General features: G+C 37.4%; 1 protein-coding gene across 1 annotated transcript; it reads left to right on the top strand.

Moving 5' to 3' along the window:
• Positions 1-4,095: 4,095 nt before the first annotated feature.
• Positions 4,096-13,063, top strand: LOC110792405 (uncharacterized). The gene is made up of 3 exons (XM_021997201.2): positions 4,096-4,412; positions 4,783-5,073; positions 10,423-13,063. The coding sequence occupies exons 2-3, from the start codon at positions 5,031-5,033 to the stop codon at positions 12,504-12,506; spliced, it is 2,127 nt and encodes a 708-aa protein (XP_021852893.2). The 5' UTR covers positions 4,096-4,412; positions 4,783-5,030; the 3' UTR covers positions 12,507-13,063.
• The last annotated feature ends 530 nt before the right edge of the window (positions 13,064-13,593 follow it).

Here is a 13,593-nt window from a genome sequence, read left to right as displayed (position 1 = left end):
CTATCCGACAACCGTTTCACCCGATCTGAACTCCACCCGTAACCAGTTTGATCCGACTCCAACTTCACCTGTCACCGGTTGGATTCCACCCAAACTCCACCGGACACCGTTTTGACCCGACCTGATATTCACCAGACACTAATTTGACCGGGTAAATATCTGATTTGACCCGATTTGGTTTGACCTGAACTGTTATCTAACCGACACCGATTTGACCCGACCTAAACTCCACCCGACACCGATTTCACCCGGCAAATATCTGATTTGACCCGGTTTGACCCGAATCATTTTCTAATCGGCCTTTTTTGTATTGAATTGACTTGGTTTTTACCTTCAACTCTTTTACTTATTCAAATTCATGTTTTGCTAAGCTCGGCTGAAACTCAAAAACAGAGAGTCAAGCTCAACTAAACTCGAATAAACCAAGCTCAAAAATATCAAACTCGACTCGAGCTTGAAATAAAACTCAAGCTCGAACTCAACTCAAAATAAAACTCGAGCGCAAACTCGACTCGTAATCGGCTCGAAAACTCAAATTCGAGCTCAAACTCAACTCGAAATCGGCTTGGAAACTTATGCTCGAATTCAACTCGAATTCCAATATCAACAAAAGTTTTTACCTCAGGTCATTATATCCACAAGTCCAAATAGAAGCCCAAATGGAAGTGATTTGAAACATTCTCAAACTATAAGATTTATATTTATAAACTATTTCCTTCTCTTTTTCCTACTTCTTGACCAATGTGGGACAAAATGTTTTCATTCATTTTCTCTATCTTCCTTTCTTGTGGCAACTCAAAGGCACATAAGATTGCGACAACTAAATGTTATGTAAACTTGCGACCTTTATCGATTAGCATCACCCTACAAAAAATGTAGAAGAAAGATGGCAATTTTTTTTTTAATTAACTTTTAGGTATGCTATAAGGTCAAACAGTGTTAATATCCTTATGGCTACTAAGCTACTGCTACTTGGTTCATTATAAAGCTGCTAATGGTAGTAAAATATACGGAGTATTGATAAGTAATCAAGTTGTTTAATTGGATAACAGTTAACACCAATTCAAGCTTAATTAATGATTAGATACCCGTCAAAAAAAAAATTTGATTAGATTAATGGCCTTTTGAGAAAAGTATACCCATTACTAAAAGAGTAAAAGGTACTCCGTAAAAACTTATAAGTGGATCCTCGTATTCTGATCTTTGAGCTACCCATCAGTCACCACTTACCATGTATAGAGTAATTAATTATATACTTTTAAAATATTAAAAGGCGGGGGTGTGTATGAAAGACAATTTTTATCGTGCAATAGATTACGTTGAATCATTTTGATAGTTTTTCTTCTTGCCACATCTATCGAGAAGTTAATTGTGCAACAGATTAGGTTGACGCTGTAGGTCTTTACATTCAGACCCATCAAGACATTGATCCATACATAAATGATAATTTTTTTTCATCTTAGTTCTTTAGATAAGTTATTGTACAGTTTTAAGAGAAGACTATGCTTACTTTTGTTGTACATTTCCATTAACAAAATAATAAAATTATCGTGCAATTGATCGAGTAATTGGGTTAGTGCGCGTCTCTCCTACTTTGGGTTGAGTCCATTTGAACTACATATTTAATTCGGTTTATGGATGGTTGGATTGGCCTGACTTGGGTCGACCAATATTAGTTGGGTCATATTGGGTGGTATTGCATGTAATCGAGTTTTTTCGGGTTGGATCAGAACATTGGTTATGAAAATATTCAATAGTTATAATAAGGAACCTTTAAATAGGACAATCTGCTTAAATAGGGCTGATTTTCCGTTTAACTAAGAACAAAACAACTTTTTAGACCCGTCTTCTTTTAAAGGGCTCTCCTCATAAATTACTTGCTACAATAGGTAATATGAAAACCAACTTCACAAATTAAATATTTTTTCTTTATATAATTAACAAAAATATTAAAAAATATTGTAGCATATTACCTACTTTAGCAAGTTATTATAGAGGGAAGCCTTTTAAAAGAAGATAGGTCTAAAAGGTTGTGTTATTCTTAGATAAACATAAAGTCATCCCTTTTTAAGCAGATCGCTTAAATGTTGTATTTTTAGAATCAATTTTTCCTTATAATAATTAGGGTCTGACTATTTGGGTCAATTAGTTTCTGTTATTTGGTTCGAGTTAATTTTGTTCGGTTATTTGGTTCGAGTTAATTTGGTTCGGGTCAATTTTGATATTGGATCATATGGGGTTAAATCAATTTTTGGGTTGGTTTTTTATTTGTATTATGAACTTTTTCTGGTTATGGGTTAAGTTCAGGTCAAAATCGGATATCAAATCGAGTACGTCAATCAATTTCAGTCAATTTTTCCATGTCTACTTGTAACTAGATACGTACTTTCATGCATGTACTACTAATTACTAAACCCCTTAAACAAAAAAAATAAACTATTAAACTACTCCGTAGTTGTTAGAGAGAAAGTGCGAGTATTGTATCCCACATCAAAAGATGAAGCAAAGTACTTCTAGTTTATAACCTAAGTGGACAACTTCTTATGTTGCCAATTGATTTTAGGCTGAAACCTCACTTGGCTATGTTCATGGGCTTATGTTTTCTCCTTGATTCCCCATAAATTATAAAAAAAATGGTATCATAGCTGGACTTTCGATCAATTGGGCTATTGCACCATCTGTTAAACACCATTGTCTATGGACTATGGGCTTGTTCCGGTTATGGCTCGTTTGTTAGTGTCTCCTAAGTGGTTAGTGTCTGGATGTTGTAGCCCGTTCTTTTCAAGGGAGAAAGACTTATGTTTAAAGGAGGGGGCATGGGATCGATTTGTTAGAGATCAGTAAGTATGAGTATTGTGTCCCACCTCGGAAGATGAAGCAAAGAGCTTATAGTTTATAACCTAAGTGGGTTACTCCTCCTATTGTCAATTGGTTTTAGGATGGAACATCACTTGGGCTATGTTCGTGAGCTTTTGTTTCCTCATCGATTCGCCCATCAATTATTATGCGGTTATCTGTTTTTGGTCTATTTTATGGGGTTTTTTCGTATATATCTAGACAGTACTATATAAACTCTCTAGGTCATAACATAGGCCCCGTGCATGCACGAATATTCGTAAATATTATATGACCAATTTTATATAAATACTTAACTGAAATATTTATCCCTTAAATCTAATATGTAATAGTAAATTTCGTACATAATCATTTTATCATATAATATGCATTTTTCTCCCTACTCCATATCATATTTTATACGTATTAATATGATAATTTGACCAAAATATTTGATACGTTTAATATGTTCATTTGACCAAAATATTGAGTAAGAATATATTTTATTATTGATATACGGAGTAACAATTTGATTAAAATATTACTAAAATTTTCTAATACTGACATATTCTGTAATCCTGTGTTCTTTTTTCATACATAAATGCTTTATACAAAGGGAGAAAAAGTAAAAATAAATCAGGATTTTTTAGGAAGGGGTTTTAGGCTGAAAAAAAATTATACCAGGAAATAACATGTGTATTTCCCAGTGTCTATTTTAGTATAATGTAATAGATATTAGTATTACGTACTAATTCCTTTGTGTTTTGGATATGATGTGCTGGACTTCTGAGAGTTTTTGCGATTAGATGTGTTTCATACGTGATGTGCCTCGTGAGACTTGATTAAATGGGAGGAAATTAATGTGGAATTGATAGATGCCGCTCTCTTATTTCCCTCTCTTATAGAAATAAAAAATTATATATAAAAAAAACTTGATTTTATAATATTTTGTTAACCTCACTGTAGGGGGTTTTTCGTGCTCATTTCCCCTACGGAAAAGGCTTGGAGCTTTGTATGTTTTTGGATTTCGAAGAGTCCCCACCAAACAATTTTAAGGGTCCCGTTTGGAAGGATCAAAGTTAACTCTTTAGTGGATAAGACATTGAATCTTAGAAACGGATGGGTGAGATCCGGACAAGGGAACGAAATGCTTATTCCGCGAGCCTTAAAAATTATATTCGAATACATGGCAAAGAGCATTTTCGAATAACCCTAGTCATGGCAATAGGTAGGTTTGAACTTGAAATTTTAACGCATAGAACTTCTACTTGTATTGTAGGTCCAGTCAATTTCTGCACACTACTACTAGGCTACTAGCGGCAACATTGCATCGTATAAAAAAAGACATTGGCATCGTATTGGTATGGTGGAAAAGGGTGACAAAACAAGAGGAAGAAACGAAAAGAATAGAAATAGAAACAAAAACAAAAGAAAACGCCAAAGAGTGTAAGGTGGGAGTAGTAGCAGTCTTTGCTGGAACAGGAGAGAGAAACAGTAATCGCCAAAGGGGTAGCTCACCATTATACTTGCAAATCGAAGGTTTTTGGAACAATTGCATTGCCAATTCTCTCAATTTCGTAAGTCTTTTTGTTTTTCTATTGATATATTCTCTTGTTTACTGTAAAATTTGGTATAATTGAGCTTTGAGGGTTTCAAATCTATGATTTTGCGGCTCATTGATCCGAAAGCGTCGATTAGGGTTTATGTGATTGTTTCCCCCCTTTTGATCCTGCTATTTGCTTACTTGTATACGGAATTTATTGTCGTTGCAGTAATTACTTGTCTTATACTTCGATCAATCTTTGTAATTGGGTGATGTCAATTTATAGTCCCGGATAAACGTATAACTCAAAGATTACGAACATATAGTTCAACGATTTCGAGCATATAGTTCTTTTGTTAGTTTGATTACCAAGCAAGCTAGAAATTGAAGTTTTGATATTGCAGGTGATTTAGTTGTGAATTGCCGGTATCAAATTTGTGTGCCGGGTTTCTAGCATGATGTTGAAGTTTCTGACAAGGCTGTTCTGCTGTAATTCAGCAATATGAATCATCGTTGACATGAAATATTGCTGCATATTGAAAGGCAGGTTCTTGACTAAACATTCTGCATTAGTTAGTCGAAGGACACTGTTGGGAGTGGAGTGTTAACTGCACCCAAATTTAAAAGGTTCATTGTTGTTTTGCTTTCTGCAATGTCGAAGGACTCCTACGAACGGAAAACAAGGAGCTCAGCTGGTTAGTTTTATTATTAGCTTTTTCAATTTATTGGTTTGTGTTTGATTTTGTGAGAAATTTGATGTCTAGTTAAGATCAAAATGACGGAGAGACTGATAGATGTTCTTATTGACTAATGTTATTTTGTACAAGAATATTAAGCATGGAAATTGAACCAGCAAAATGGTCTCCAGACTACTTTGCACTGGTTTGATACAGTTAGTCCGAATGAGTAGCTGTTATTGTCTAGAAACTGATATCTGGAGGATTTATTCTGTGCTCAGCTCAGTATTCTTTAAGTGCATTCTATCACTTACATACCTATGTTATCAAGTCAACTAGACACATGCTTTAAGTTGTGATTTCTGTAAAGCTCATGCTTGTAGCCATGTGAACAGAACTACAGAAGGGATGCCATATTGAATATTTCTGAATCTGGCCATTCAATTAGGCATTTGCAATGTGTGCGTGTCGGCCTGTCAGGGGAAATGCAGAAAATCGTGTAGTTAGTTTGCGAATAGTACAGCTGCAGAGGCAGCACACTCATGTGCGTTTAACTTTTTTATAGCAACCCAAGGTCTGTCGGTCACAGGAGGTGGTTTCTTATGGATAGGAAGTGGATTAATTGAACTTCTAGTCGCATTAGGTGTCAGTGTGGAATACATCTAGCATTTTTTTTACTCGTAGAGCAGGAGCTCCACTGGTGTTATGAAAGTACAAGTTGTAAATCGATTACGTGGAAATGGAACTACTTGACTACTTGTTGATATTGATAGAGTGTACAAATTCAAAATCGGTGACATTTTTACTGTAGTAATTGATAAAACCAAATTTGATTTTGATAACTACGAAAGGGAAAACCTTAAGGCAGAATTCTACTAATGAAGAAGCTTTCTCTAACTTTCTTGAAATTTCTAGAAACCATAGTAGCAAAATGGTTTACGCAACACTAGTTAGTACAAGTGACATTACTAAATACTCCCTCCGTCCCCAAGATTGCCCCAATTCCCATTTCTTGATGTCCCTTTAAGTTTGGCCCATACCATAAGTGGAAAAAGGGGACCACTACATTACTCTCACAAATATTTTTTAGTCTCACTAATTTTCTCTCTCACCAATACACATGCCTCAACTTTTCTTTGCGCTTAATAAAGTGAACTTGGTGCTATGGGGCACTCATGGAGGTAGTAGCAATAGACAAAGAAAGTCGTTTTCTTAGTTTTAAAAAGCGCGAAGCGCAAAAGGGCCCTGGAGCTTAAGCGCAAAGCGAGCGCACGCTTTTCGTAGGCGAACCGCTCCCGAAAAGAAATAATATATTTTCAAAAGTTCAGAAAATATGGAAAGAAAAGATGGAAAAAAAAGAGAAATCAAAACGATGAAAGAAAAATTCAGAATCCGACGGGAGAAATCCGACAAGAAGGCTAAAGAAATTTGGCTACGGGAGAAATTGCACTAGGGTTTTCAAAAACTTCCCAAATATTAACTTTTTTAGAAAAAGAAATCACGTGATACTGTAAAAAAGAAGATTAGAGTCTCGTGGCTTTATTTTTTATAAAAAAAGAAGGGTTTGATACATAGATAAAAAATGCGGTATCGGGTCACGGTCGCGGGATCGATCGCGGAGTCTCGGTAATGGAAATGATGCGTTAGTCGCGGACCGTGTCGCGGTTGTCGCGTAGGAATTTGAAAAAGAATCCCCATGTCATCCCCAGTCACTACCTACCCTAGTCCCCCTCCCCTAAACCGTACACGTAACATAATTAAAATGAATTCCTTTGTCTAGCTTCTCTCTCCTCTCTTGTTTTGATTTGAAAATTGGAGTTCTCTACTCTATTTTAGTGGAGTTTCTCCATTTCTTTCATTTTCCCTTTCTTTTTGTCAAAAACATGGGGAACGGCTGAAAACCGAGTAGATGTGAGGTTAATAACGTTTAATGCGGACAAAATTCGTTCGGATCGGCTGAACCGACCGAGATCTCGCCGTTTTTAAAATCACCTTTACAACTCGGGATATCTCATATTGCCAGCCTCCAAAACCTTGTTAACTCGGGGGATACGAGTTAACTCGGGCGAGTTTTTACACCATGGTCTGATATGCACAGGAAGCGCAAAAGCGCTAGGAAGCGCAGAAGCACCGAAGCGCTAGGAAGCCTAGGAAGCGTTAAGCTTCGATTGACAGAAGCGTTTTGCTGTGAAGGGCTTTAAGCGCAAAAAAGTGCACTTTTTAAAACTAAGGTCTTGCTACTACTAGACACTATTTTGGAGGTTAATGCAGTGTACGCAATGAAAGCGGTTCTACATTGGATTTCTCTACGTATATTCATTTAAAGTCCTGGGTTATTCTGTTGAGAAATAAATCTAGCAGATATAGAGGTAAAGGGTTTCTTGCTTTGAGATTGGTAAAGGGTTTCTTGCTTTGAGATCAGAGGTATAGTGTTTGGGATGGTACTGTGGCGTATGCAAGGAAATTTGACTCATGGAGACCCCTTCTTTGGATCACGTTAACTCATACGGTAAGTGATCGCAAGAAAGAAGGTGTAGATCTCATTTTCTAAAACAACCTACTCCCCCCGTCCCTTTGTGATTGCTCCATGGAAAAAACTTCACTTTATTAAGAATTGGGTGTAAATAATGCACATGAGTTAGTAAAGTGGTCCCATGAGGAGAGAGATAGAGAGAAAGCAAGTGGGAAAACTTGCCATTTAAGTTATGGAGCAATCTCAAAGGGACATCCCAAAAAGGAAAAAGGGCAAACAAAAAGAGACGTAGGGAGTAATTAGGAAAGTGATGGACCATGGCAGCTTTTCAAATGAGGAAAGAAAATTTGGTTTTGGATTAGCGTTTTTAAGATGAAGATCCTCTCTAAAGATTATTGAGGGGTTTAGGGCATAATTTCACAAATAGTTAATTGTTAGTATTTGATGGAATGACATCTGAGGCTATAATTGGATAAGTGTATTAATGTTGTCTACATTTTATCCTTTTATTCAAGAGGTATAAACAAGTCTAAAGTCTTTCTAACCTCCTCCAGAATCAATTGAATCACTGGTATGTGATAGCCTTCTAGAATTCTTATTCTAGAAGGCTTAGTTGTGGAGACTATCCAGGTTAGGCATATCTTATTCTGGTCCTTTTAAGTTAGGATTTTACCATAAAGTTAATTGGCTTGATTATTGAACGACATATCTAAGATCCTACTTATCAGATAGGATTTTGACAATCACCTTGCTACAAGCACTGATGGCAGTCTTTAGTAAATTGTGTCAAATTCAGTGGGTTGTGTTAATTTCTTATCATAACAACATTATCTAAGCAGAATTAAATCGTTTTGAGTTCTTTTTAGATAAAAGGGTTGTAGATCTTTATGGAAAATGTGCTTTCTAGCAACATGTGGGCTCGTGGAGTTCTGGTATAACTTTCTTGCTTGGCTCTTTAAACCTCTAGTGTATTCTTTAGAAAAATGAAACCACTCGTAAACATCTCCTTTGGTTTTGGAACATGAGGTGAGTTACAGAATTGAAACAGCGAAGCGCTTGATTTTGAAATTAGCTTTGAGTTGAAATTTCTTGCTAATCTCTACTTTTAAATTTAAAAATTATTCCTTCACTTCGGTTATGCATACATGGATCCTGACTCCCGCAGTTCAATCTTTTATTAACCTTCCTTGGTCATTTGGCTTAATAACTGATTTCAGGACCTGATTTGTAGTTTTGAGTTTCAACTAACTGATTTTTTGCTCAAATCTTCAAACACACTACATTCAGAAGCCCATTATTTTGTAAAAATGACGGGAGAACAGGGAGCTGTTAGTAAAAAAGCATAACATTGTTTCTCTGTTATCTGCAAAATGGTGTGAAACAATCAGAGTAAAGTATTGGTTGAGCAATAATCTTTCAGTTGCTGAGAGGTTTTTATGGAAATGCGCTGACCACCAGTGGGCAGTGAGGAAATCTCAATAAATCAGACCAGACTAAAGCACATTGGAGCTCATAATGTAGATCCAAATGTTCAAGCTGGGTTTCCAGTGGCAGTTTGACTAGGGATTGGGAAATGATGATTCTTTTAAAAAAAAATATTCTTTGTCTTCATCACCGTAGGGATAAATACCCAAAAAGAAACTTTGGATTTTGTGATGAAAAGTAAAATGCACGTTATCTATGAGATTAAATGTGTCAATTGATTATCTAAAATATTGCACAAAAGTCTCTAAACTCTAAGTTACCAAATTTTCTAATTCTTTAAGATGTTTGACTTTCTCCCCTTTTACTTAATGGGTTCTTGGCGAGCTAACTGGTTGTTTTAAAGTTGATAGCTGATAGAACTGCTATGCAATGTGCAGAGGTTTACTACTTTTGTGTTGTCTTGGACTATATTAGTTACTATTGCTCCAAGGTGAGATTTAGGAAACAATAAATACTACTTATGGCTGCATGTTAAAATGGGACTGTTAAATATCAGCTTATTTGCAGCACAAGAGATGCCAAAAGTTGTTCTATTCAACACATTGCTTTAGTCTAGATGGAATTTGGATTTGGGATACCTATTGCCGCAAAGGCCGTTGTTTGTGCTTGATTTTACTTATTGTTTGGTTTGTTGTGCTTTGTTGGAGGTGCAATAAACTTAGAACTTGAACACAAATGAAGATGTAATGACATTATCTTACTTCAAATTATGGTTGTCCGGTGTCCTGTTTCTTTAATCCTTCCTTCTGCAATTCCTTTATTTATTTGTTTGGGGTAACTACTTGAGTTGGCAAGGGAAAACTTCCATGTCTGGCTTTGAGGAGGAAGGGGGGGGGGGGGGGGGTCTATCCAATTCTTCACCTGCTAGGTCTACAGCAAAAAACCCTACTTTTTATGAGTAAAAGGTTTGTTGGATTATAAAATCCAATCCTGAAGGCTCTAGAAACAACTTTTAATTTAATACCCAAGGTCTTGATGTTGTAGCCTATCCCTTCATGTATTTTGTGGTGATTATACTCCCTCTGTTCCCTATTTTTTACGACATTTCCTTTTTAGTTTGCCCGTTTGAGTTTGCCACATACTATAAATAGCTACGAGGACCACCACTCTAGTGTCACATCCACTACAAGTATTGTTTCCTTGAATGTGGTTTAGTTGAATCGTGTTATCCTCTTTGTTTTCCTTACATATTCCATGCTGCTGTTTCTTGTAATGATGATCAAATAATTTTTTATTGCGGTTAAAGTAAGAAAGATAGAGTTATGATTAACAATTTTTGTTACTCTTCGTGTTTTTGAACTAGCTCGTTATTTTTGCCTGTGTCCTTATGTTGCTTCATCGAAAATGCTAATGTGTATTGTAAGTTTATTAAATAGTGACTAGTTACAAATGTATCTAATTGCCAACAGGCATCTCCCCTGACCAAACATCTATTGGGTCTGGGACAAAGAGGTCCAGTGTTTCATCCGGTGGTAGGACTCGAGATAAGAAGGAATTTCTCCGGAGATTTGTAGACTGTAAAACTTTTACGTGTAACTTGGAGGAGTGGTTTAAAGATATATCAGAAAATTCAGGACAAGAGACATTTGATGTGCCTTTCGAGTTGGTAGAGCTTCAGAAATTTGACTATGCATTAGAAGGGGTTTCTTTCCAACAACTAATTCGTATGCCCAGTGCTGTTTATGCTTCTTCGTCAGATGGTGTCGAAACTACCGCAGTCCTAGCAATTGAAGATTTCCTACATGCAAGTGTGAAGGGGTTGTGGGAAGCATTTTGGAGCGAGGGAGAGCCTTTACCATTCTATGTTGCATGCCTTTATAATGAGAATATGAAATTCTATCAAGCTGAAAGCGCGATTGCCAATGGTAAAGTAGGAGGTCTCTCTGCTACTGCGATATTGCTGAAGAATGCCAAACATCCACATGGGAAGTGGGATGAAGTTCTTGAGCTGGCTCTTCTGACGCCTGATATTGGAACCCTTGCAGTAGAAGGTGCACGTCTTCCTTCTCTGTCCATATTAGGTGAAGCTTTATATTTTGCTGTCCGGATGATGTTGTCGAGAAGCCTTAGCAAGAGTAGTTTTCTTCAAAGCCCAAGCCCCGTGTTTGTGCTTCTTGTTGATTCTCAATATGCTGGTGTGATAAAAGTTGAAGGAGACGTGAGCAAATTGAAGCTAAATGTAAATAATGTATATGAGTCCGCCACAGAATGGATAAAGCATCATTCAAATATTTCCATGTCTCCTATTGATAGGATATGGAATAAGCTCGGGAATGCTAATTGGGGGGATATTGGTGCTCTTCAGGTGCTTTTTGCAACTTACCACTCCATCCTACAGTTGGCTGGGATGCCCAAGCAGTCTATTGAAGATCTGGCTGCTGACCACAGTTCTCGTCTCCAAGCAAGAAGGATGGAGAGGCAATTTGCTGACACCACTGTAAACGGACATAGCTTACACCAGTATCAGCAGGGCCATGTCTCTCCAGAAATTGTTGAGGTTCTAGATGAATCCAACAGAAGGGAGAATGCTGAGCCGATGAAGCTAGAAATTGGGTCAGTTTTGTGGTTGGAGGATTCGAACTCCCAGAAAGACTATGAAATTAGTGAAATTCGATGTGATGGTGAACTTACGTACTATATAGCATTTTCCATTGACGACCCTGGAAGATCTCTCTGCTTATATATTGGTTCTCATCCCTCCCAAGTGGAGCCTGCTTGGGAAGATATGAATCTGTGGTACCAGGTTCAGAGGCAAACTAAGGTATTGACTGTGATGAAACAGAAAGGTCTATCAAGCAAGTACTTGCCTCAACTAATTGCATCTGGAAAGATAAGTCACACTAGTCGATCTCGGAGATCAAGCTCGAGTGATGATTGCAATCACCCTTGGTGGGGAACTCCTGTCCTTGTGACTACCCCAGTTGGTGAAACGGTAACTGATATGGTCAGAAGAAGCTGTTTTGGTTCAGATGAGGCTATTAAGTGTTGCCATGACTGCTTGTCCGCACTTTCTACTGCCTCTTCTTCTGGCGTTAGACATGGTGACATCCGACCAGAGAATGTGATGTGCATTACTTCAGGTGTAAGGTACCCTTACTTTGTCTTGATCGGATGGGGTCATGCTGTGCTGGAGGAGAGGGACCGGCCTGCAATGAATCTTCACTTTTCATCCACTTATGCCCTTGAAGAGGGTAAGTTGTGCTCAGCGTCCGATGCTGAGAGTTTAGTTTACATGCTTTACTTCTGTTCTGGTGGGGAGTTGCCCGAGTTGGATTCAGTTGAAGGGGCGTTGCAATGGAGAGAAAGGGCTTGGTCAAAACGGTTGATACAGCAGAAGCTCGGGGACATTTCAGCCATCCTAAAAGCTTTTGCTGATTATGTTGACAGTTTATGTGGGACTCCTTATCCTATTGACTATGATATTTGGTTAAGACGGTTGAAAAGACACATACGCGAGGATGATCACGGGAAGGAAATCGACATGTCAGGTTGAACACCATTACTTGAGAATCTCATTCACGGTGAGCCAATTGGTAAAACCTTATTGAATATTTTTGGTCTCCAAGATTGTAGGAGGGATATCTGGAACCTGTAAAGGCGAGTTATGTAATTAAATCAGTTTGATTGATGCCATGGGTGGTTCTAGGTGCAATCCGATGACATGAAAAAATATCAGCCGACTTGTATATTATCTATGGCAACATTGAGAGCACCTGGATTGACTTGAGGGGGCTACTTTTGGTCTCGAGCTTATTGGACGATCTGACTTTTGTAGCTTACGACAAGCGGTAATGGCCATTTCTCAATTTCTCGTCACAGTGGGGGTATTGTTTTTATTTTTTTTGGTATCTAATTCAGATCATTTGTAATTCATTTGTAAAGAAAAGGATGTCATTTTTGGTTAGTTAAGAATTTGGGGTTTTGCTGCTTATATTGAGGTTTGTTTACCAATAAATAAAAAATCCAATGAATGTTCTCCTGTCTGGCGGTGTTAATTATGACAGCGGCGGCAACGCCTAGTACTTCATCCTTACCTTATTGTTTGCTCTATTTGACTTTTCAGTTTCCTTATGTTTGCTATATTTGACTTTTCAATTTTCACTGTTTCTAAAACGTGACTTAGAAAGAAAATATTACTCTACTCGTGTAAAAATTCTAAAAATATATTGAACTGAGTTTTCAAGACCTTACATGACTATTATTTCTTATCGCTTAATGCGAATTTATTAAAGTTTGACCCAAAAAATGCAATAGCAAACAGTAAGGAACTGGGGTTGTCATGGGTGGTTAAGGGCCTCTTGCTCCTTAACTAAGGTCTCGAGTTCGAGCATTGGGTATGGAGATGCTGCCCATCGATGTACTCATGTAAACTTCCGCGTGAGATTAGTCCACTTGTCGAAGTGGTGGGAACTCCTCGTAGTAGGACCAGAAAAATAAGGAACAGAACTCCTCGTAGTAGGACCAGAAAAATTAGGAACAGAGGGAGATTACGAATATACTCCATCCCTATTTATTTAAGGGATACACTTGGCCAGACACGGGTATTAAGAAGAAAAATTAAATGAAATAAAATAATAAAA

This window comes from Spinacia oleracea, chromosome 3 (assembly GCF_020520425.1).
Source record: "Spinacia oleracea cultivar Varoflay chromosome 3, BTI_SOV_V1, whole genome shotgun sequence".
Classification (NCBI taxonomy): Eukaryota; Viridiplantae; Streptophyta; class Magnoliopsida; order Caryophyllales; family Amaranthaceae; genus Spinacia; species Spinacia oleracea.
The sequence above is the reverse complement of the archived record's forward strand: the minus strand, read 5'-3'. Positions and strand labels throughout refer to the sequence as shown.

What these genes read in the sequence shown, in the direction of transcription:
- LOC110792405 (XM_021997201.2), top strand. Translation starts at nt 5,031, where the DNA reads ATGTCGAAGGACTCCTACGAACGGAAAACAAGGAGCTCAGCTG. An exon ending in GAAAACAAGGAGCTCAGCTG is followed by an intron (nt 5,074 to 10,422) that starts GTTAGTTTTATT and finishes AATTGCCAACAG; the next exon opens with GCATCTCCCCTGACCAAACA.